The sequence below is a fragment of the Fundulus heteroclitus genome, chromosome 8 (assembly GCF_011125445.2).
Source record: "Fundulus heteroclitus isolate FHET01 chromosome 8, MU-UCD_Fhet_4.1, whole genome shotgun sequence".
Lineage (NCBI taxonomy): Eukaryota > Metazoa > Chordata > Actinopteri > Cyprinodontiformes > Fundulidae > Fundulus > Fundulus heteroclitus.
The window spans coordinates 3,000,984-3,023,123 of NC_046368.1; the positions used below are offsets into that span (position 1 = coordinate 3,000,984).

The 22,140-nt window shown below is 43.7% G+C and overlaps 1 protein-coding gene across 1 annotated transcript; it reads left to right on the plus strand.

Moving 5' to 3' along the window:
• Positions 1–602: 602 nt before the first annotated feature.
• Positions 603–20,397, plus strand: pip5kl1 (phosphatidylinositol-4-phosphate 5-kinase-like 1). The gene is made up of 10 exons (XM_012853529.3): positions 603–725; positions 2,714–2,935; positions 9,342–9,392; positions 9,468–9,622; positions 11,428–11,552; positions 11,831–11,865; positions 13,793–13,848; positions 13,929–14,041; positions 14,851–15,013; positions 19,779–20,397. Exons 2-10 carry the CDS (start codon positions 2,714–2,716, stop codon positions 20,191–20,193), a joined length of 1,335 nt encoding a protein of 444 aa, XP_012708983.3. The 5' UTR covers positions 603–725; the 3' UTR covers positions 20,194–20,397.
• Positions 20,398–22,140: the final 1,743 nt, after the last annotated feature.

Genomic DNA, 22,140 nt, shown 5'->3' on the forward strand with positions numbered 1-22,140 from the left:
TGATTAAAATATAGCAAAATAAAACAGAATAAAAGCAAGCAGGAATAAAATGCAGAAACAAAATAGAACATGGGAGAATAGAAACTAAAAGCAAACAGTTGGACTACAAAGTGAACTAATGTTTCAGTAAAACTGTTTAATAGGACAGTTGAAGGCAATTTTAAACAAATGTGTTTTTAATCTTGATTTAAAGGAACTAAGGTTTTCCACATCTTTACAGTTTTCTGGAAGTTTGTTCCAGATAATTGGAGCATAGGAACTAAATGCTGCTTCTCCATGTCTGGTTCTGGTTCTGGTTCTGGGTGTTTAAGTTTTAAAGCTCAGAACCAAGAAAGTAAACGTTTCTTTATATCACAAAGTGCTTTACAAAAGTGCAAAATTAGACAATAAGACAAAACTAACCCATCACTACAGAGGTGGAGTTAAAGATGTCCTGGCTGGCTCAGATGGGCGGTTCTGATCAGACCCAGAGCGGTTCTGCTCGGTCAGAGTGCTGCTGCTGCAGAGGAGCCTGTGGGGGGGGGGCAGGGCTCCAGCCTGTGGAGCCCTGCCCCCCCCCCCCCCCCCCCCCCCCCCCGTTGTGCTGCAGCAGCAGAGTCAGCCGGTGTCAGCGTGTGGGTGTGACCGCCGGCTGATCCAGGATCTGCTGCCGCCTCAGTCTGCGCACACATGACCCGCAGACACAGACGGACCAGCGCCGCACCAGCAGCACGTCCTCCTCTGAGGTAAGACAAACAATTACACAATTAAACAATAACGATAATTAAATAATTCATGCAGGGCTGAGAGACGGAACCAGAATCTCTGCTGATCCAAACTGATTCTGCTGAGCTTCACTTCTGCTCCGTCACAAATTCACCACTTAGATAATAATATAGACAGGTGGATAATAGATTAGTAAATAAAGATCATTTTTATGTACTTATCTCTTATTAGTAATAATTTAACTGAGCTTTAATGGTTCCGTTAGGCGAGTATTAACTCGTTTATAGCTGTTACTCTGCAGAGGACTGCGTGGATGCAACATTTGGTGGTTCTGCTGTAGGTTCTGGTACTGGACCGGCTGGACGGGTTTATAACGAGCTGACATAGCGTAGTGGGGGGGGTTGTGATGGAGGAGAGGAGACCCAGAGAGCTGTGGGTTCAGATGCCTCTGGTATGGTTCTGGTGCTGCTTTGGTTCTGGACGTTTGGACCTTTTAATCTGCTTAATGTCCTGAACCAGCGGCCAGTTTTCTGCCTGTTTGGCGTCTCCTGAATGAAGAGCTTTGAGCGTTTTGACAGGTTGAATAAAACCAGAAGTCAAAATAAAACCTGTGGGCCGGGGGGAGTCTGCAGCTCCAGTATCTCTGCGTTTCTGTTCCCCAGGAGGAGAAGGGATGCTAAACAAACTCTGAGGTGAGACACCTGCTGACTCTTTGTTAGGCAAACGAGGAAAAGCGGCGGTCGGCGTTCACGATGGAAGGAGCTGATTAGTCAAATCCCTGCAAAGCAAAAGCTGAGCACCGGTCAGACGGACACGGGAAGCTTTGGTTTCTGGGACGCCTTAATGGGAAATATCAGAGTTAGAGACCAGATAAATGATAAAAGGTCAAAGGTCAGCTGGCCTGAAATCAGCTGTTCCCACACATTAAGCCTTAGGGGTCATTTTTCAGCCCATGTCCCCTAAGAGGGCCAACGAGGGCCAGGATTCATCCAGAGAGCCTCCAGAGGTCCTTCATCCATGCACCAGAGGGACGAGACTCTGGATCAGAACCAGAACTCTGGGTTTGCTGAACCTGTTTGCTCCATGATCTGATCTCAGCCAGAGTCCATGGATGGATGCTTTCATCTCAACGTTTCTACCAGCCTGAGCTTCATGATGGCCGCCCTAAAACATCGACTCTGTTGTCCCACCAGGCTGTGACCGACCCGCTGGTCCTCTGAGGGACGATGTCCACCACCAAGTCCCGTTTCTGTCCAACGTTTAACTTTTCTGGCTGATGTCTTCAGATGTTGCTTCAGTATTTCCACATAATGTCCTTCCAGCAGAAACGCGTCCCACAGCATGACGCTGCCACCGCTATACTTCACCGTTAGGACGCTTTGGACATTTTATCTCCAAATGTAACGACAGGCCGTGTCTCTCGGCTGTTTTTGTCGTTTCCATGATGTTTCCATGAAGTCACAGAAGGAAGCAGAGTTTCAGGCGTCCTAAAATCCATCCCCAGGTGTGGCTCACTTAACGCTAACGGTGGCAGTTAACCTATCAGAAGCTCAGGGAGCAATGACATCATCATCTGGGCTTTCCCAAACTGTTTAAAGTTCCCTTATGGAATATAAAGTTCTGCTTCTGTAGAAAGTAATGAAATAATCTTTGAAGGAACCAGAAGGTTTGCTGGGATTTAATGTCGGGCAGATCTTCTTCTGCTGTTTGTTCCATTTAATTTATTTATTTGTTGCAGTATTTTGTGAAATGACAGCGGAGACTTGAGACATGGCTGCACTTGTGAAATGTGTTAATGAGCGGCGTAGTAGGTGAAGCGCGGCGTGGCCCTCAGAGCTTTCATCCCATTGTGTCGGGCTCCATGGAAACCCGCCTAAAGACTCCAGCGGGGGTTTATTTCCCCCCCCCGGCCTCCTCTCACGCTTTGATTTCTTCAGAAAGCTCGTCTCCATTCAGCGCCGTCAGCTGACCGCCGTCCACGCCTCACTCTCCGCTCTCTGTGTCCCAGATGGAGATGTCGGCGGCGCCGGGAGCCCCCGGGGTGCCCGGCCCCCAGCGGCAGCGGCGCTCCGGCACGGTGAAGAGGCGGCGGTGGGGGGGGCTCAGGCAGCAGTGGAAGCTCCTGGGTCTGTTTGAGATCGACCAGCAGCACCAGTTCTACGGCCTGACCTGCATGATGAAGGAGGGCCTGGCTGCAGCCATCCAGACCACCGTGGACGACCCGCCGACCGTGAGTACCAGCATCAGGCATCGCCTCAGCGTGAGCACACTGCATGCTGGGTAATGGGCAGCCTGGGAGGAGCCACTTCTCCCAGGCTTCTCCGACGAGACAAAGGCTGAACTCTTTGGACCCGGGGGTCCAGACGAGGCTTTAAAACCGAGGACACCAGTTAAAAATAACTTAAATCTAATCACGCTTTATTAAGCAGTTATAAACGGCATTTAAATAATCTTGGTGAAATCTTAGGCAATGTGTGGATAACAAGTTAGCCATTTCTAACAAAAGACAACTTACAAATAAAAAACAAAGAACTGGGGGCTGCTGTGCTGTAAGTAACCAATCAGAGACCAGCATGAAGTCACATGGAAGTCATAAGTTTTAGCGTGTACATACACACCCATCTGCCCAGCGTCCCCCGCCATTTAAGAATAAGACTTCTAATTAACCCAGAATGCAACAGGAACGCTGAACTCAGACGCATCTACTGAAAGAAAAGATGTGATGATTGCTTTTTATTTCATAATTTATGGTTTCTGTCTATAACCTGGAGATTTAGATTAATATTGTTCTCCCCATCATCGATCTGGTTCTGCTCCATCGAATCCATTTGGGGAAAGGAGGGACCTGCAGCAGAACTCTCTGAGCTGATTGGTCGAACCGACACCTGGTGCCCGCCTACCAAAGGTTGGTTTTAGCCAATCACGGCGTCAGATTAAAATGTATGCAGCAGCTGTTAGAAACAACAACAAGCTGAGCTGGTCAAGGAGCTTCTTGCTGTTCTTCTATCAAAGATAAAATCTGACCAATCAGGTGTGAGCAGCAGCTCCTGTTCATGTTGGTTCGCCTGCAGGCTCAACCGCTCTTGCTTTCGTCACAGCTGTATGTCCCGCCTTAAACCGTGATACTGCAACGTGATTGAAGAGTATGATCGGTCCAGGCAAGATGGCTGAGAGACGTTTAACTAAATGTTTCCGTGGGTCTATTCAGGTTAATTAAGATTAATTTAATCTCTGGACGGGTCGCCGTCCATCACAGAGCAGCTTAGAGACCAATTAACCAAACAGGCATGATTCTGGACTCTGGGAGGAACCAGGAGAGAACCCGGGCACGCACAGCGAGAACATGCAAACTCCATGCAGGAGGTTGAACCTGGGATTTGAACCCGGGACCTTCTTGCTGCTTGGTAACAGAGCTGCCAGCTGAGCAGGCCTGGCTCAGCTCGGTTCTGTTTGAATCATTTCCGTTTCTGTGTCTATGTACGAATATGTGAGACGTGTGTAAATCAGCTGATAGTAAAACTACTCGACGCTTTATCACATCTGCAGCTCATCTGGTGCGTTTTGCAGAATTAACACATATTTCTTAAAATTTGACGGGAGATCCTAAAACGATCCTGCTGAGGAGGTGATCCGACCTCTGTGAACCTTTTTTTTTTTTTTCCTTTATTTAACCAGGTAAACCCCGTTGAGATCTGGATCTCATTTTCAAGGGGGACCTGGGCAGAAATCTGCAAAAACACTACAACCTGGTTACAAAAATAAAACCAATTAATACATATGCACAAATATAAAACAATAAAAACAATTTAAAAGCAGTGACACTGTTTCATACAAGCTTGTTGTCTATCTTTAAGAACCGCTCGAAATAAGTCCAATGAAATAGTTTCTGACATCTTGAGGTCAGACTGGAGCTGATTCCACGCTATAGGAGCCAAAACACTGAATGCTTTCTTTCCTTTATCAGTTTGAACATGAGGAACATGTAGAAGGATAAAGACATTTGAGCTTAAAGAATGTGAACTACTAGATCTATGCAAAAGAGAGCTTAAGTAAGTTGGTGTTAGACCAAGTAGAGATTTATATATCAGGATCATCTAATGATTGTTTCTCCGAACACTTAAAGGAGGCCAATCAGCTTTTGCATACAAATCACAATGATGTGTCAAACGTCTACTCCCAGTTATAAACCTTAAAGCACAATGATAAACAGTATTCAAAGATTTCAGACATTTGGTTGAAGCATTCATATATAAAACATCTCCATAATCCAGAATGTTGCTGCAACCAATTTACTTCTAGCTTTGAGTGAGAAACACGGTCCATTTCGATAATAAAACCCAATCTTCATTTTCAATGTTCGTAGTAGATTTGCTATATGATTTTTAAAAGAAAGTTAATTATCTAGAATAAAACCAAGATATTTATAATTACTAACAAACTCAATTTGTGAACATTTCTGGATCTCCGCCCTGGTTCCTGAACACGAGGAACTTCTTTCAGTTTGACTCCATCGCTGCGTTCAAACGTAAAACAGTAACTGTCGGTAAAATCGATCCAGTCCCGTGAAAACTTTTAAATCTATTTAAAACCTCTGCGACGCGCCCTGATGTCCGCTCACTCATGCCCGGATCAATGCATTTTGTTTTTACGTCACAAATAATAAAAAATCAGCAAACAGCCAGGGTCACTGAGCTGTGAAGCTTCCAGCAGCTTTCCAGTCATTGATTATGGGCTTGATGAGCAGAGGAGCGTTAGCACCGCTGTGTTTTCCTCACAGATCCACAGCGAGGTTAACCTGATCCAGCGCATGGATCACAGCAGCGCGCACACAGCTGTGGAAAACAGTCATTTCTAAAGGTGTTTACAGTAAAGCAGAGCTCGTTGGAGCAGAAGTGGCCTTTGGCAACAGTGAAATCAGGTCAGAGCGTTGCAGAGAGCAGCTCTCTGTGACTCGCTGTGGCAACAGCTGTAAACAACAGAGCTTCACCGCAAGCTGGGATTTTAGAGTCACTAACAAAGAGCCTAACGAGCCTAATGGTGCAATTTAACGTTGCTTCTTACTCCTGAACGGCCTGTTATGTCTCAACACAGCGCTGGTCCGTCGTTTGAGCAGCTTAAACAGTTATTCCTGAAAATAGTTGGAGAAAAAGTCTAGAAAAAGCCTCCAAAGTCCAAAGAAAAACTTGATAAAGTCTGGAGAACAGCTGGATCAGAACCACCTTAGAAGATCCTGCTGGGATGGATAAGACTGAGAATCATTTAAAACAGGGGTGTCAAACATACGGCCCGCCGAACAATTTAGTCCGGCCCTGTGGCTAAATGCATTATCATTATAAAAATGTGGCAATAAGATGCCACAAAGAGCTCATCAGATTTGACTTTCACAAGTGGACAAGATAAAAGGAAGAGAATGATAAAACAATTATTGAAAAAAACATGTACTTCGTTTAATTGAAAATCTGCAGTTCCTATATTGTCCACGAGGGGCGCTGTGCTTTAATTAGTAGATTAAGCTTCAGGTGTGGAAAAATTCAAATAATTTCTTAATTTTTATCTGTTTTAATGTATTTTGTCATGTAGGACAGTGTTTTTAAGTTCCAAAAAATGTGAATAAATGTTTTTCAACATTGTACAATCACTGTGATCAGTTCTTATGCATAATGCACAAGTAAATGTTTAACTGAGTTGTGAGGGACCGAGCCGGTCAAGCATGAGGACACAGTTGTAACTTTCAAAAAACTGGGTTTTATTTCCCCAAAGTAACAAAAATTTCAAACAATAATTATAGGGCCCTTAAAAGAGGTCAAATAAAGAAGCTAACTCAAGCCAAAAATATCAAAGTTAAACATAACAAAAACCTCAAACTAACTGCTCAAACAAACAAACTGACCTGACATACAACAAACAAAGGGGGCTTAAATACTGGCTGATCAGACCAGACTAACACACTGAGGAAGAGGGAAAGGGAACATCTACGCAACAACAAAGATAACTAAACACAGTTGGTTTAAGGATTAAACTTAAATGACTAATAACTAAAAATTAACAAAATAAATAAATCACAAAAGCAAAAGAAAGATTATGCCACAGAATTCAAATAAGGACTCCATGGTCTTCTCCCCCCTAGTGGAACTCCAGATGGTACCACCCAATCAGTGAGTCAATCAGGGATTGGAGTGTGCCAGCCAGAGTCCTCTGCTTCAGCCCAGTTGGAGGCACTCCCCACAACACCAAAAAAAGAAAACAAACAGATGTTAAGCATGTAACAAAATTAAATATACAAAAGTTAACCAAATGTGCGCGCTACAATTGGAACTAATGTACTTCAAGATTGTCACACTAAAAACCAAACAAATCAACGTATGTATACTTCAGTATGTGCAAACTTAAAGTGAAAAAGTGGTTTGTGAGGTTACCGACTGTGTGGCTGCAGGTGTGGCCATCACATGAGTAAAAATATTGTTGAAATTGCACATACTTTTCTTAAAAACGCTGAGGTTATTCATAATATATTGTGTAAAAGTGAAATTAACTTAATATAAAAATTAACAAGTCCACATTTATTAGTTCTATTTAATCTTGCAATGAGTTAACTCGTGTGGCCCTCTTGAGATCAGATTAAGCTGAATGCGGCCCCTAAACCAAAATCAGTTTGACACCCCTGATTTAAAAGGTTTATCAGAAACAGGAGCTGCTTTCTTCCTGCCAGTGGAGAGAGCGGCCCATAAACCGTAGATCATAGGCGGTCAGACTGATCCAGAACGTTAGGCTAGCTCATAGGTCAAGGGACAGGAAACAGGTCTGTCTCCAGATATCAGAAGCTTGGCAGAAGTCCGACATGGACAACGGAAGGCTGGAGAATCCAGGAAACAGAATCGAGGTGGGATGGTGATGATTAGAGTCGGGAAACTGCTGGACATTTATCAGCAAGAGTTTATGATAAGCTGGGTCTGACTGAGCGGCGGTGGAGCGATCAGGTAGCACGAGAACCAGATGAGGCGATGCAGAAGTCAGACACAAATCATGACAAACCTCGTTTTTCATTGTAATGTTGAAGCAAATTTAGAGCAACAAAAACCTTTACTGATGAGTTTTTACTATTCTTTCCCTGCAGCAGGGGTCAGAAACACTGTTAAAACTAAGAAGACCTTGATTGTGTTGTGATTTGCTGGAGCCGTCTGTCCACAGATTCCCTGAAAGACGTCATAGTTTGACCTGAAAAACCGAAGCATACGAGCTCATCCGTCAAATTCACTAAGCCTGAGGAAAAGAAACGTCTGGAAGTCCTTCATCACCTAACCTACAAACCTAAACCTACAGCTAGCATCTCTGCTGGAGGTTTCAGGTTGTTGTGTTTCACTCAGAGGCACACAGAGCTCGTCCTGTGTTGCTCCGCTGAGTGAGCTGGAGAACAGGCACAAGGGGAGGGCCGCAGCCGACCACCTGGGCGACGCTTGTTTGATATTCAAATATGGTCCGAGGTGTTTATAGGCTACTCCAAAAGGCCAAATGAAGAGCCACAGGCAATGTAACAGCATGTAGAAGATACAATAAAATCAATTACCCCAGGCTGGTGTATTAAAAAGAAATAGTAAAATGAGCCACACCTTAAAACAGCTCTCTGAAAGGCTCCGACACCCAGCTACCATCAACAAACTCTACATCCCATCTGTAGTCGCTTGGTTCTGAGGCTGTTTTTCCACATTTAAATCAGCTGTTGGGTGAGCATTTGGACAACAATCCGCCCATATTTATGTATGTTTATCCAAATTAATGCCAGAGCAAAAAAAGTTCTCCAACACCAGCGCTGTTTGCAACGTGCAGTTAGTCCAGCGTGTTCACCGTCTCCTGAAAGCTTCCTCACAATCTATGGAGAGTTTATCTCTCTTAGCTCCACCATCCGTCTCAGGTTCCTCAAAATTAAGTGAATTTGGTATTTTAGAGGGAAAGCCATCTTGCTGGAAATGAATCAGTCTGGGCTGTGGGTGTGTACAGAAGTTCAGGCTGATACTGATCCAGTTTGAGCCACGAACTTGAAGTTGAACTGAGTTTCCACCATGTTGTCAGAGAACAAAGAACCTCCCTGGACCCGTTGAGCCTAATCCCACTGAAAGGCCGTCTGATGAGTCAGCAGGGTCACACATTACAGCCCGCTCCGTTGTTTCTACAGAGCCCGTCCCACTCGTTAGCGCCTCAGAAAACACGCAGGATGACTGACAATTACAACAAGTTATTCCTGTAACTGGAAAAAATCTAAAGTTTCAACAAAATACACCAAATTCTGACTTATAAGTCTGTTTTATTTCATTTAAATTCAAAATAAATCCCAAAGGGAAATTAAATGTTGTAATTCGTGTTATCCAGGTTTCTTAAGAGTCTCTAGATGATGGGTGTGGCCTCCTGTAGAGGTCTGCATCACCGCAGAGCTGAAGAACCCTCTGACTGAAGAACATCTGGCAGCATTGATTCTAACAGATGTTAATATTGAAGGATTTGTGTATCTTCACTTTGACCTGAGTCATTTGCCAGCTGAACAGAACAATACGGATCAATGGACTGAGATAAGAGGTTAAATATGAGTGTATACCTGCAGAGACTCAGTCTGTCTGATTACGCCTGTCTGTGTTCTGCTGCAGAAGGACCTATCAGATGATGACTTCAGGTCAGAGATCACGCATGTGCATAAGGTAAGATCATGTGGAACAACACGGAACCAGCAGGTGGGAGCTGCTTTCACAGGCCGGTTCTCTTTGCTGGCGTAGGACTTCACCCTGGAGACGTTCGCCGGCCCGGTGTTCGCCAGCCTGCGCGCATCGTTGGGAATGACGGAGGAGGAATATCAGCAATCTCTGTGCTCAGAAAGCTGCTACCTCCAGTTCATCAGCAACTCCAAGAGCAAAGCGGACTTCTTCCTCACGTGAGTCTCACTGAGAGCAGAACCAACACATAAAAAAAGGTCTGAGAGTCACTGTTTGCAAGAGGCTGAACATTTAGCTGGAAGCTGCCGACTGCTCCCTGAGGGACGACTTAAATGCAGAACACACATTTGTTGGAGAGCACAGTTGCAATGACCCATAAAGACTTGTTCTTCTAGCTGGAGATAGACACCATAGACATAATATAAGAGTAGACGCGTCATTGGGCGGGTTCTGCCTATGCTGCAATGCGTCAGAGCGTCGGCCATGTTGAATGTGGCAAATCTGCAGTTACTCAGTCACTTAAACAGTATCAGAGGGACTTTAATCTCTGAATATACTTTGTTTTCATAGTATTTTTGTTTTTGTAATATTGCAAGTTTATGTTCGTATCCCTTTAGCGTCATTCTCCTGAATTTATTCTCCTAAAGAATAAAAGTATTTAAAATAATCTAACCTGGTCCTATTACTCCAGGAGTAAAATAATTCTGCAAACTGTGACTATTCTGGAAATGTTCCCTCTTAATTCTCATAATATGACGTTTTTCTCATAACATTATCACTTTTGTATTTTTTGTTTTTTTTACTTTATTGACCTAGGACTTTTTTCCCTCATATTATTAATTTTACCTCTTTAATACTCCCCTAAAAAGTCTGTTCACGTTCACAATAACAGAACTCAACTTTTTTCTGCCACATACAATATGGCGGTGACGTTGACGTGCGAACCTGCGCCCTATGACGCGTCTACGTATATATGTCTGTGATAGACACCAGCACCCCTCTCAACACCATGAGGGATAAGCGTGGATAGATAATGGATGGATTTGTTCTCCTGCACCCAGCATCTGGCACCTTTAGTCCGCTTTGATGAAATCCTGCAGGCATCAATCCTAACCGTGCATTTCCTCTTCCATCAGTTTTTACGTCTGTGATCTTTCGCTTCGTTCGCATTGCAGGAAAAAGTGAAAAAGTGACATTTTTCTGCCCGTATGGGGCCCATATCTGACGCTTTCATGGCGGTCTGAAAAGCACAAATCAAATTCTTGTTGACTCAGAACCCGGCCAAATCATCTGCGGTTCTACCGCTGTCATAATTTTGTAGGAACCATTTAGGCCGCGGCGGTTCTTGTCTGACCCGCTCTCTGGGTCAGGTGCTTCTAAGCTCCCCCAACTAATCACCATGCAGGTAATCCTTTAACTTCTCAGGCGGTCAATTGTGGTTAGAATAGTTTAATAGTTTAATCTCATTTCATTTTTATCAGCTAAAACTATAAAATCTGCCAAATGGACATGAGCAGTGCAGCTTTCATCCTGGCTTTGGAGCAGCGGACCAGATCTATTTATATGTTACCACTTCCTCAAGTTATTTGCAAATATAATATAATAAATCTTTCATTTCTGTGCAGATGATTCTCTAAAGTATAAACCTAAAAAACATCTGATCTTACTGCTGTAAACGTAGAAAACCCCTGGCTCTCTGATATTAAGATGTCTCTGATAACACTTCACTGTTAAACAATGAAAAAAACAGAGGTGTCAGTTTTGATGGTAAGGAATACAGAGAACCTATTATTCAGATTCTCCTTTTTTCAGTTTTTTGAGTCCAGCTGCAGTGAATCACTTTCTTCTATCTTTATTAACCTTCCAGATTCTCCTGTTGTCTGGATCTGCAGTCCTCCAGGCTTTCATAGTCAGCCTCTGTTTTGCTCAGTTTGGATCAGCCTCCTAAAATAATCCCCACAGTAAAATCAAAGTTCTGGTTGAGTTAATAGAACTGATGCCTTCTGTGTTTCTGAACCCACAGGAACGATAAACGCTTCTTCCTGAAGACTCAGAACAAACGGGAGATCAAGTTTCTTCTGGCCAACCTGAAGATCTACATGGAGCATCTGAGGAAGTACCCACACTCCCTGCTGGTCAAGTTCTTAGGTAGAAGTCTCACCTGTGCACACCTGAGCCACCGCCCAATAGTCTGAGCCCAGACAGCATCACGTATAGAGAGACATGATCATGTTGACCAGTTCCAGCTAAAAACGGTCTCACCTGGTGCAGGTTAGCGTAGAACTGCTCCATCAGCAGGAACACGTATCCTCTGACGTTAAAGAAGGAGTCAGCCTCATTTCTGCAGCATCACTGCCACCAACAGCATCACTGCCACTAACAGCAGCTGCTCCACACACCTGATGATGCCTCTGTTTTCCTTGCAGGCGTTCACAGGATCCGAATCCCGGGCAGTCGGAAGGTACTGAAGCCGTTTTTACTCGGTTCTGCTGCAGATTCACATCTGTCGCTTTCAAAGCTGTTCTTAGGAAGTTTAGGTGCTGAGGTCCTCGGTTGAAGTTCAACTAAATGCTAAAACGATGCCCGTACAGCGTATTTTTGCTGTAAATGTTAGCAGAGATAAAATGGTGCTTAGGTGTCCTTCTACATTTCTCCCGTTTTTGCTTTTTTGATTCTTAAAGGGGACATATCCTGCAAAATCCACTTAAATCCATGTTAATGTGGACTTGGAGACTCTGTGAGAGCAGAAAGGTTGAATGGACTCTGTCCAGGAGCTGCAGAGATGTTCTCTGTTACGTCTTTTGAACAATTACGTCACAGTATTTGCTGCAGAGCTGCTGAACAAGGCCACGGACTTCTGGCTAACCAGTTTCACAAATCCACCGTTTCTCTTCCTCTCAGAGATTCTGTAGTCCAAACTGGAGAGGATGAGTGAAAACGTGTTTTTCCTCACACCGGCTCCCTGCAGACTTCATAAATGGCCGGTTGGGGCGGAGCTCTGCAGCCTGGAGGGGGGCGTGGTGTGAAGGGACTCCTTTAGATTTAAAGGGACGGCACCAAAACGAGTTCCTCAGAATACGAGCAAAGAGGAGCTGTGGGGCAACAAGAGCGAGGAATTCAGACCAAAGTGTTACAGTTCCACTTTATATTGACCACAACTGAATGATTTCAGTGTGAAGAAGAATTTAAAACTGTGATATGTCCCCTTTAAAGGTGCATAGCCACGATTTTTTTACTTTATTTTTTATTTATACATCTGTAGCTCATTCTGGTTGCATATAAAGTTTTTATGTAAGATTATGACATCCTGCTGGCGTATTAGTTGTTATTTTGGTGATTTACGCTTTGTTTTTGCTCAATTTGTTAGTAAATAAAGCCTTTTCGTGTTTATCTAAAATAATGGAAGTACGTACTGAGCATGTGCAGCAGGGGATAAAACAAGGTAACGTCTAACGGCTATTAGCATCTCCCAGTGAAGTAATGGAAACAATGCAGAACAGTCCAAGATCCAGTGCTGATAAAAAAAAAAAATAAAAATATGATTCCAAGAGGGAAAAGCCTGGAATGTCTCTGTGAATCCAGTCTGAATGTTGGTGTTCACTGAAGCTAAACCTGCCGAGGCTCAGATGTGACGCAGAGTTGACCGACGTGAGTAAATGTTCTGATATGAGGCTCTTAAAGTTGCTGTAGATCGTTTTATTTCATTAATAACGTTGGTCTTCATCACGCTGAGCTGCTGCTTTATGCTGAGGCGTTGCAGAGGGTCAGGCTCAGTCTGACATTATTTAATTTGATTTATTAATTAAACGATAGATGGCGCCATGTCTGTTTATATCTGCTAATCATGCCTGATGAATTGATTATTTTTAGGCTCAGAAAGGAGCATCAAAACACTATCTGGACTGAAGCTTGGCGTATATAACTTTATTTTATCATAAGCAACTGGATTTTGGTCTTTTTGGTGTAGGCATATAACGTGGCTATGTATCTTTAAATGTTTTCAACTATTTTTGATTTGAGATAAAAATAAATACATAAATATGAGTTAATATTTCCCTGAACCAAACTATCCTAATGAACGCTCTCCTTTAAACCATAAATGAAGCACATTTCTTTGGTCCAGTTCTGCAGACACGCCCAGACTTAATTATTGTCTGACCTGTAAACAAAGGAACAGCTTAAATAGAACCCGTCTGACAGCACGAAGTAGGAAAGCAGAACGTCGTGACCCGATCCAAAGAAAATGAAGAACAGACGAGGAACAAAGTCGCTGGCATCCATCAGTCTGAATCTCTTCTTCTGCTGCTTTTTGGATCAGAAGCTGAAAAGTTCAGGTAGAACAGCTTCAAACCGAGTCGTCAACGTTTTTCCTGCTTTCTCCTATGCAGAAATACTTCATGGTGATGCAAAGCGTGTTTTATCCAGACGATCGCATCAACGCCAGGTGAGCCGGGGTCCCAGCATGCAGCGGGGCAGCCGGGGGGGGGGGGGAAGGTTGTGTGCTGACGTGTTTTCTGCTGTCAGGTACGACATTAAGGGCTGCGAGGTGAGCCGGTGGACGGAGCCGGCACCAGAGGGGAGCCAGATCATCGTGGTGCTCAAAGACCTCAACTTTGAAGGACAGTTCATCAACCTGGGTGAGGATGCTGATGCACAGCGCCCCCTGTTGGTCAGACCGTGTACTGCTTCCTGGTCTGAGAGGTGAATTAACTCAGGGTGTTTCTGGCCTCTTGGCTCCACCATCAGCTCATCAGTAAAGATAACATTTATTATTTTTTTATTTTGCTTTCTTGGCCTTTAACTGCAGAACTTTTAACACTTCAAACCAAAGTAGTGATTTATTATTTCACATCCAGTCAGAAATACTCCTTCCTGCAGGTTTAACGTCTGCAGAAATAAAAGCTAATTAAGATTAAAGCCTCAGTATGAACTCCATGTTCTGGTTTACAGCGTCTTCCTCCCACATCAGGCCCAGTTCACCATAAAGTGGATTTTATTGGAGTTTATTGGAGAAAGAACAACATGAACAAGAGGAAACCTCGGTGTCAATGTTTTTACCAATAAAAATCTGAACGTGTGGCGCGCCTTCATATCCAGCTGTCAGAGTTCAAACATTAAATAGAAAAACAATAAAAAAAAATAATTTATAATTTATGACCCACGTAACATTTTCCTTCCTGACTTTGTCAGACTCATAAAACCCAAATAAAATAGAAACTTGCGTTGCAACATGATAACATGAAAATGTCTCAGAGGTTAAACAGCTTTACCGTCATAAAATATCAGGTTTGATAAATAAAACCACGATAAAACCTGAACTCTGTGGCTCCGGCCCGGTTTCAGGCTGGTGGCTTTGGGTTTGTGGGTTTTGCTGCTGGCTTGAAGGTCCAAACGGTCTCTGGTTCTGCTGTAACAGAACCTGTGTGTGTTTGTGTGGGTTCTGCAGAGCGGCAGCGGTCCTGGCTCCTCCAGCAGGTGGAGATCGACACCAACTTCCTCCAGAGGCTGAACGTGTTGGACTACAGCCTCCTCCTGGCCCACCAGCCTCTGCACCACGACGAGCGCAACCAGAGCCTGTCCTTCGCCTCGCTCATCGTCAGAACCAAAAAGTCAGTATCTCCATCCAGGGTTCCTCCAGGGTTCCTCTGGGGTTCCTCCAGGGTTCCTCCAGGGTTCCTCCAGGGTTCCTCCAGGGTTCCTCTGGGGAACGTCTGGACCGTCAGGGTCGGGTCGTTTTTAGGGCTCTTCATCCGCCTCATGTTTATGCCTCAGTCAGCAGCACAGCTGGCTAGTAACTAGTAACTAGTTATTTAGTTACAGTTACTAGAGTAACTTTTTGAACTAAATGTAGTTTTAGGAGTATTTTTACTGTGCTGTACTTTTTACTTGTGTCATATTATTACTCAAGTATCGCTGCTGTTAGTTCAGTAAATCTCTGGCTCCTCTACCTGCTGTGAGTAACTTCATGAATAAAGAACAAAAACTTGTTTTAACCAAAAATGTAACAGAGAGACAAAAACATGGAGTTTATGTTAAAGTGAGACTTCTTATTTATACATAAGCTTTATTATTTTAATGTTATTTTCTACCTGCTGAGATTATTGAGCCATTGGAGGTCAGATGAACGTTCAGTAAATAGTAGATATTGTCCTTGGAAGTACTTTGCACTGTTATAACATACTGTATATATATATATATATATATATATATTAACTTTTGTAGGTATTACTTTCTAGTTTATTGTTGAAAAACAATGATTTTTAAAAAGTTTTTTTTCGTCTGAATTTGTTGTTTTGTTATTTTCTGCATATTTTTTTCATTTTTGTCCCCAAAATACCAGAATTTTCAGATAACCTCATAGTTTTCTCTGTTTGATAACATATTTTTTAAAATACCGTATTTTTTGGACCATAAGACGCACTAAATATTCTTCCTTAGTGTGTAATATCTCTCCTCCACGTCCACAGCTCTCTATCTGTCTCTGTGGGAGGACAGAGTAGCTGGACTACACTGCCCTGTTTCTAACATAGGCCAACATAAACTTTTATATTGAATTAACTTACTAGGTTTATTGTTGCTAGCGTGTACTCCAGGCTGCCTTACATGAATGCACTTCTAGTTTAGACATTACAGTCAGGCAGTCTGGTAGACAGCTCAGGGGTCCTCAGGTAGTGACACAGTGTACCGTAATGCTCCTAATATCCACTGAGCGGAGCAGCTTCATTGCTAACCAAAGTCGTTCTTAACAGATTTATGAGCGCATTGTACATAAAATCAGTTAGTAAACACAACGGTGATCATAGATAAGACGCTCCATCAATTTTAAGATTTAAGGATTTTAAGTGCGCCTTACAGTCCGAAAATGACAGCATTACATCATCAGCTGTTGTAATTAGTTACTCGGTACTTGAATACTTTTTTACTCTTACTTGAGTAAAACATGTTTAGTAGTGCTGCTCTCACTTGAGAACAATCTTTGGCGACTCTGCCTCCTCTGGTCAGCCGTCAGAGACACAGACCTGAGGAAGCTGCTCAGTAATGAAGGAGAAGCAGAAACCAGGTCATGCTGCTGGAGGAGCATTAATGACTGATAACCAGCAGGAGAAAACTGATCCGTTAGGGTCCAAACCCAGCAGAACCAGAGCTGAATGCTCCAGATGACAGGGGCAGAACCTCAGTGGGAGAACATGGAGAACAGCAGGGATCTCCAGAGTTAGGATGCAGCAGAACTTCTTGTTTCAAACCATCCAGGTAAAATAGTAATGAAGCTATGGTGGAGGGAACGATCCAAAGACACGGTTCTGTTGAAAGAAGAGGTCGACCAGTATTTGGCCCGATTCTTTTTCCCCTGCTGTAAAATTTGTGGTTCCTACTTTTGTTCTGAAAGCAACAAACTAAAAACCCAACAGAACCAACGGCTCATGTATAACCAGATGATGATAGGACCAGGACTGAACGGACCCGGTGCTGTTTGGAGCAGAACCTTCTGTCAAAGTTGGACTTTACTTTTCATGTAGATCCTTCTTTACGTTTTTTCCACAATAGCAGTTTAACTTTGATGATGTCACTCTAGATCCCGACCCGCTGACAGATCCAGAACCTTCTGGGTTTAACCTCCTTTAATGACCATCATCTCATCTCCAGGTCCAGTTTCTCTAACATCAGTACCTCTGTCTCCCGCTGCTAGAGGACTTCCTGTTTTCTGTCCAATCAGAGCCCAGAGGGCAGAGAGACACGCCCACTTTCTCATTCACTCCCAGCGGGTCTCATCTCTGGATGATCCCCCCCCCCCCCACCCCGTCCAGTCTCTCCTTCTTTAATTGTCCGTCCATCATGGCTGCCCCCGCAGATGCTGTACACTCCCTGCAATCTGATTATGTCTGATTAGAGTGTTTTAAATTAAAAACTAATTTCCTCTTAAAGTGATCAAACAACAAACAAGTTTAAGTTGGACTTTCACAATAGAGCAAAACAGATTCAGAATCAGTCGAACGTTGTTTATGGAGCGACTAACACACCCAAAGAGTGCTGTGCCGGTCTATTAAATAAAGTAAATAAAAAACATAAAAGAAGCAATAAAACGAGGTAAAACTAATAGAATAGTTGCAATTAAATGATAAAAAAGCTGTTAATAAAAGCAGCTTAGTGCTCGTCTGGGTTTAGAGTCAAAGCTGATCTCAGTAGGATTTCTGCTTTGCCTGGTTTTTATTTATTGGCTTTTATCAGACAAACCAGAAGTTACAAAATAAACGTCTCTATTTTGAAGATAGTTGAGTTTGTAACTCAGTCATTTAGGTTTTTGTTGTTTAGAGAATAAAACATTTAATCTCCTTGCTTTGCTCTGATCACTTTCTGACGGATGGAGTGTAATCGGGCCGTTTCTTGGCTGTTCTTAGGGAACGTTCCCTCAGAACGTTCCTGGGAACGCTGTAATAATTCATGTCTCGTCTGGTTCTACCATTGTTCTGTCCAGAACCGCTCCATTACGCCCGCCTGCTCCATCCTCCAGCTTCTAATCAGAACGTCAACCATGAAAAGCCTGAAAGAGGGAAACACCTTCCACAGGTGTGAGCTTTGACCTGCGTCCAACGTCTCGTTAGCACCATTACAATAATAATGTTTGTATCATTGTTTATGCAAGATTAGTATTTTTTTAAGGATAAGATAATCCAGCAGGATAAATATCTGGATCACAGATCAGAACAATTAATGAAATAAGCTTTTCTCCACCTGCACAGGTGTGTTTGTGTTCTTGCAGCTGGGTGAGGACATTTCTGCACATTTTACTAGTAAAGTGAGGACCTTTAGTTGGAGATCAGAGACGAGTCAGACTTCTGACTGCAGTAAAATCTCTGCTTCCTCGCCACGGTGGCTTCATCAGCAGCAAACCTTTTAACCAAAGTGTGTAAATGGGACAAAGCCTGGATGAATCTGATTTAGGCGCCTCTGTCTGAAAGTCTCCTTTTCTTCTTCTGTTGTTTCCTTCAGCCGTGGTTCATGTTTAGTAAAAACTAACGTTATATTTTCAGTTCATGCTGGCTCCTCACAGTAAAGCTCTTCGGTTTTTTCCAGACTTCCTCAGAGAAAACCTTCTGGTTCGTCCTCGCCTCTCGGCCCGTTATTGAACAGCAACCTTGGCTCCGGTCCGCTCGGTTTGACCCGGTTCCTGAGCGGCACCAGAGAAACCCGAGCTGGTCCTAAAGAAAAAAATATAATAATATATATATCGATAGATAGATAGATAGATAGATAGATAGATAGATAGATAGATAGATAGATAGATAGATAGATAGATAGATCGATATCGATCCATAGACGTGTGGTTCAATAGGGAAGTAAGGGGTCAATAAAAAGTTCTATAACAGAGCAGTGCATTCTATGCTAGGATTGGACGATATAGAAAAAAAACACATATCGATAAAATAGAAATCGTATTGATCGATGTCGATAATTTAAACATATAAACATATTTTAAATGCAGACCTGAGCATTTTATGCTGCTGCTGTTATATCTAGATAAAGACACAAACACTGAATTCAAACTCAACCCTTTATTCAACCAACTTTTTACCAAAACTGCATGTTTTTAAAACAAAACATAAAGAAGGCGTGGTCGCTGAACTCTAAAGGGGGCGGGGCTTGGTGACAGAGGTTCCTGGGTCTGCGTTGTGATTGGCTGGGAGGATGTAACGACTGGACTGCACTGAAAGTATATGTTTAGAATTTGTTGATAATTATTGTTAGAGCTAGGGGACACCTTGGGTTCCCCCGGTTCTGTTCCCCTTAGCGTGACCCCTACTTTTACTTTAGAGTGTGAAAACAGAATCTACACTTTAACTGGTTTAATCTAGAAAGGTCAGAGAAATGTTTACAGACACATCAGCGCTGACAGACTCCTGATCAGACGCTGATTCTCCTTTAAGCGTTATAAAACAGAACGCCATGCAGGCTGCACACTCCCCCACATCAGTGAAATAATAGATCAGGGGGAAAAAAAAAAAAAAAAAAAAATAATAGATAACTATTAATGTTTTCTGATAGACTGAGCCAGACTTCTGTTTTCAGACTGTCTGAGTGAGTCTGCAGCTCACATTCCTAACATTACTGATATCGATTAATGTGATTTTTATTTATCTATATTGGCCAGTATGTGGAGTGTTTCTGGTCACTTATCACAGATGTTTCCTCTGATTCCTGGACAGAAGGCTTAAATAAGCATTTTAATGAGAATAACAGGAAATAACCAAACATTAATCTCTGTTTCTGTTATTAGGAGGATGTCCAGTGTTGGTGGAACGATAACAAAAGTTCATCCAGAGTCCGGCTGGTTCTGGTTCCAGCTAGTTCTCACTGGTTCTGACTCTGTCACTGCAGGTCTGTGAACCCAGGGTCCAGTCCCGTCCACGCCGGCGCCGCTGCCGTCCCAGGAGCGGTTCCGGACGACGGCGCCTCCAGACGGTCATCTGAAGCAAACTCGTCACACGGCGGCAGGTTCTCCCCGAGCCGCCCGGAGAACGTCTCACCCGGAACCGACACGCCCCAGATCCCAGACTTCAAGGCCCAGAACCGCCGGCTGCTGCCCAACCAGAAGAACCCGCTCCACGTGATCGACGGACCGGATCAGCGCTACTTCATCGGCATCATCGACGTCTTCACGGTGTACGGCTTTAAGAAACGTCTGGAGCATCTGTGGAAGAGCCTGAGGCATCCTGGGAAATCCTTCTCCACCGTCAGCCCCCACACCTACAGCCGCCGCCTCTGCCAGTGGGTCCAGGACCACACCAAGTAACGCCCACCGGTACCAGGCCCGTTCTGCAGGTCCAAACCGCCTGAGAACCCGCTGACATCATCATCAGATCCGCAGAAGAACCGAACAGATCCGACGTCCGTGTCATGAATGAACAGAACCTAAACCGCAGAAGTGGATCCAGGAAGAGAGCGCCGCCTCTCCAGAACCAGCAGCTTGGTTCTGGAGCCTCCAGCTGTGATGGTCCAGCGGAGATAGAGATCTTTTTCCTTCTGGACCCGTGAGACCGAGGTTCTGTCGTAGTTCACAGAACCAAACCCAGCAGGAGAGGTCCAAACCCGGCCCGTCAGCGCCGCATGGCAGCTGCTAGGCCCGGTGGTGGAGGCCTGGTGGTCTGGGCTTGTTGTGACAGAACCCGGGCCAACAGCTGAAGCCTGGACCAAACCGGGTCATCAACAGAACCATGGTCCCAAACAGCAACAAAAGAACCGAGGTCCAGTCGTCAGTCTGATTGAAACCCTGAGACCAGACCTCTGAGCAGAACCAAAGCTCCCCGGACCGGAGGACGTCGGACAGAAGACTGGACCAGAACTTCTCCACCATGGCGCCAGAGAGCGAGGAGGTCCGGCAGAACCACATCCGGCAGGTTCTGCAGGATGTGGATCAGAGGGTGTGCTTCTTTTGTCTAGATCTTGGTTTAGTTTCTGTGAAATGAACAATGACACAGATGTGAGGACGGTTCTGCTCGTTTTGGACCCGACTGGAGGTTCTTTTGTTCTGGCCTGTTAAAAGTAAAAAAGGACGACTGGTTTACGCCTAGAATCACGTAGAGAAAAGATCTCACAACAAGATATGCAAATAATTTATTATTTATTAGAAACAGACCTTCTTGCCTTAAAGGGACAGTACCGTGTTTATTTATTTCTGTCTGAAGCTGAAATGAATAATTAGTCTCTCATTTTCACGCCTTTGCAATGAATCCATGTGAATATGCAAACTGCCTCTGTTAATTCACTGCAAAAACAGAACTAAAATAAGTAATATTCTCTTAAAATGAGTGTATCTGTCCTTCATCTGAGCAGGTAAAAAAGATCATTTGCCATTGGAATATGATTTTTGCACTTAAAATAGGAACAATTAATCTCCATCATTTTATTTCAAGTGCAGGATGTCTAATTATCTTATTTTAGGGGTCAAAATACTCATTCCATTGGCAGATAATATTATTTACCTGCTGAAATTAAGGACAAAAACACACATTTTAAGGATATTCTACTTATTTTTAGATCTGTTTTTGCAGCGTTCCCGGAGTTCTGCTCGGCGGGTCCGCTCCGTTTTCCAGCCAGAACCAAAGAACTGAAACAACAAACAGGTTCTGGACGTGTGGAACAGCTTTAGCTTTGCTAACGGCACCGACCCAGACCCGTCCTGCTGCCAGAACCCGGCCGGTCGGCTGGATGCTCCTCTTCCTCTTTGCTGCACAAAGGGAAATAAAATACGTGAAATTTTCTTGAAATGAGTGAATTTGTTCTTGGGTTGAGCAGCAAGTCTAAACGGACTGAGATCCTGTAAAACTAAAATAGGAACAACTCGTCTCCATCATCTTATTTAAGTGAACGTATTTAATGATCTTATCTTAGGGGATTATTTATCTGCTCAAATCAAGGACAAATACTCTCATTTAAAGACATTTTACTGACTTTTACTTCCCTTTCTGCAGTGGACTCCATCTCCAGGCAGACCTCAGAGGGTTTCAGGGTGTAACTCAGACACAGCTGGACATCGGCCTCCAGGTTCTTGGATGTTCTCCAGAGGCTTGTCCAGGTACAGATCTGTTAATGTCTGTTACCTGAAAGAATAAAATCCCAACAATCCTTTTCGAGGTAAAGGCCACTGAAGCGAGACCAGAGGGCAGCAGAGACAATGATACGTTCTGCTAGTCGGTTCTTCCTGTTCTCCTGAGAGCTGCTGCAGAACCCCACAGCTGGA

What these genes read in the sequence shown, in the direction of transcription:
- pip5kl1 (XM_012853529.3), top strand. Translation starts at nt 2,714, where the DNA reads ATGGAGATGTCGGCGGCGCCGGGAGCCCCCGGGGTGCCCGGCCCCCAG. An exon ending in AAAGCGGACTTCTTCCTCAC is followed by an intron (nt 9,623 to 11,427) that starts GTGAGTCTCACT and finishes CTGAACCCACAG; the next exon opens with GAACGATAAACGCTTCTTCC. An exon ending in GACGATCGCATCAACGCCAG is followed by an intron (nt 13,849 to 13,928) that starts GTGAGCCGGGGT and finishes TTCTGCTGTCAG; the next exon opens with GTACGACATTAAGGGCTGCG.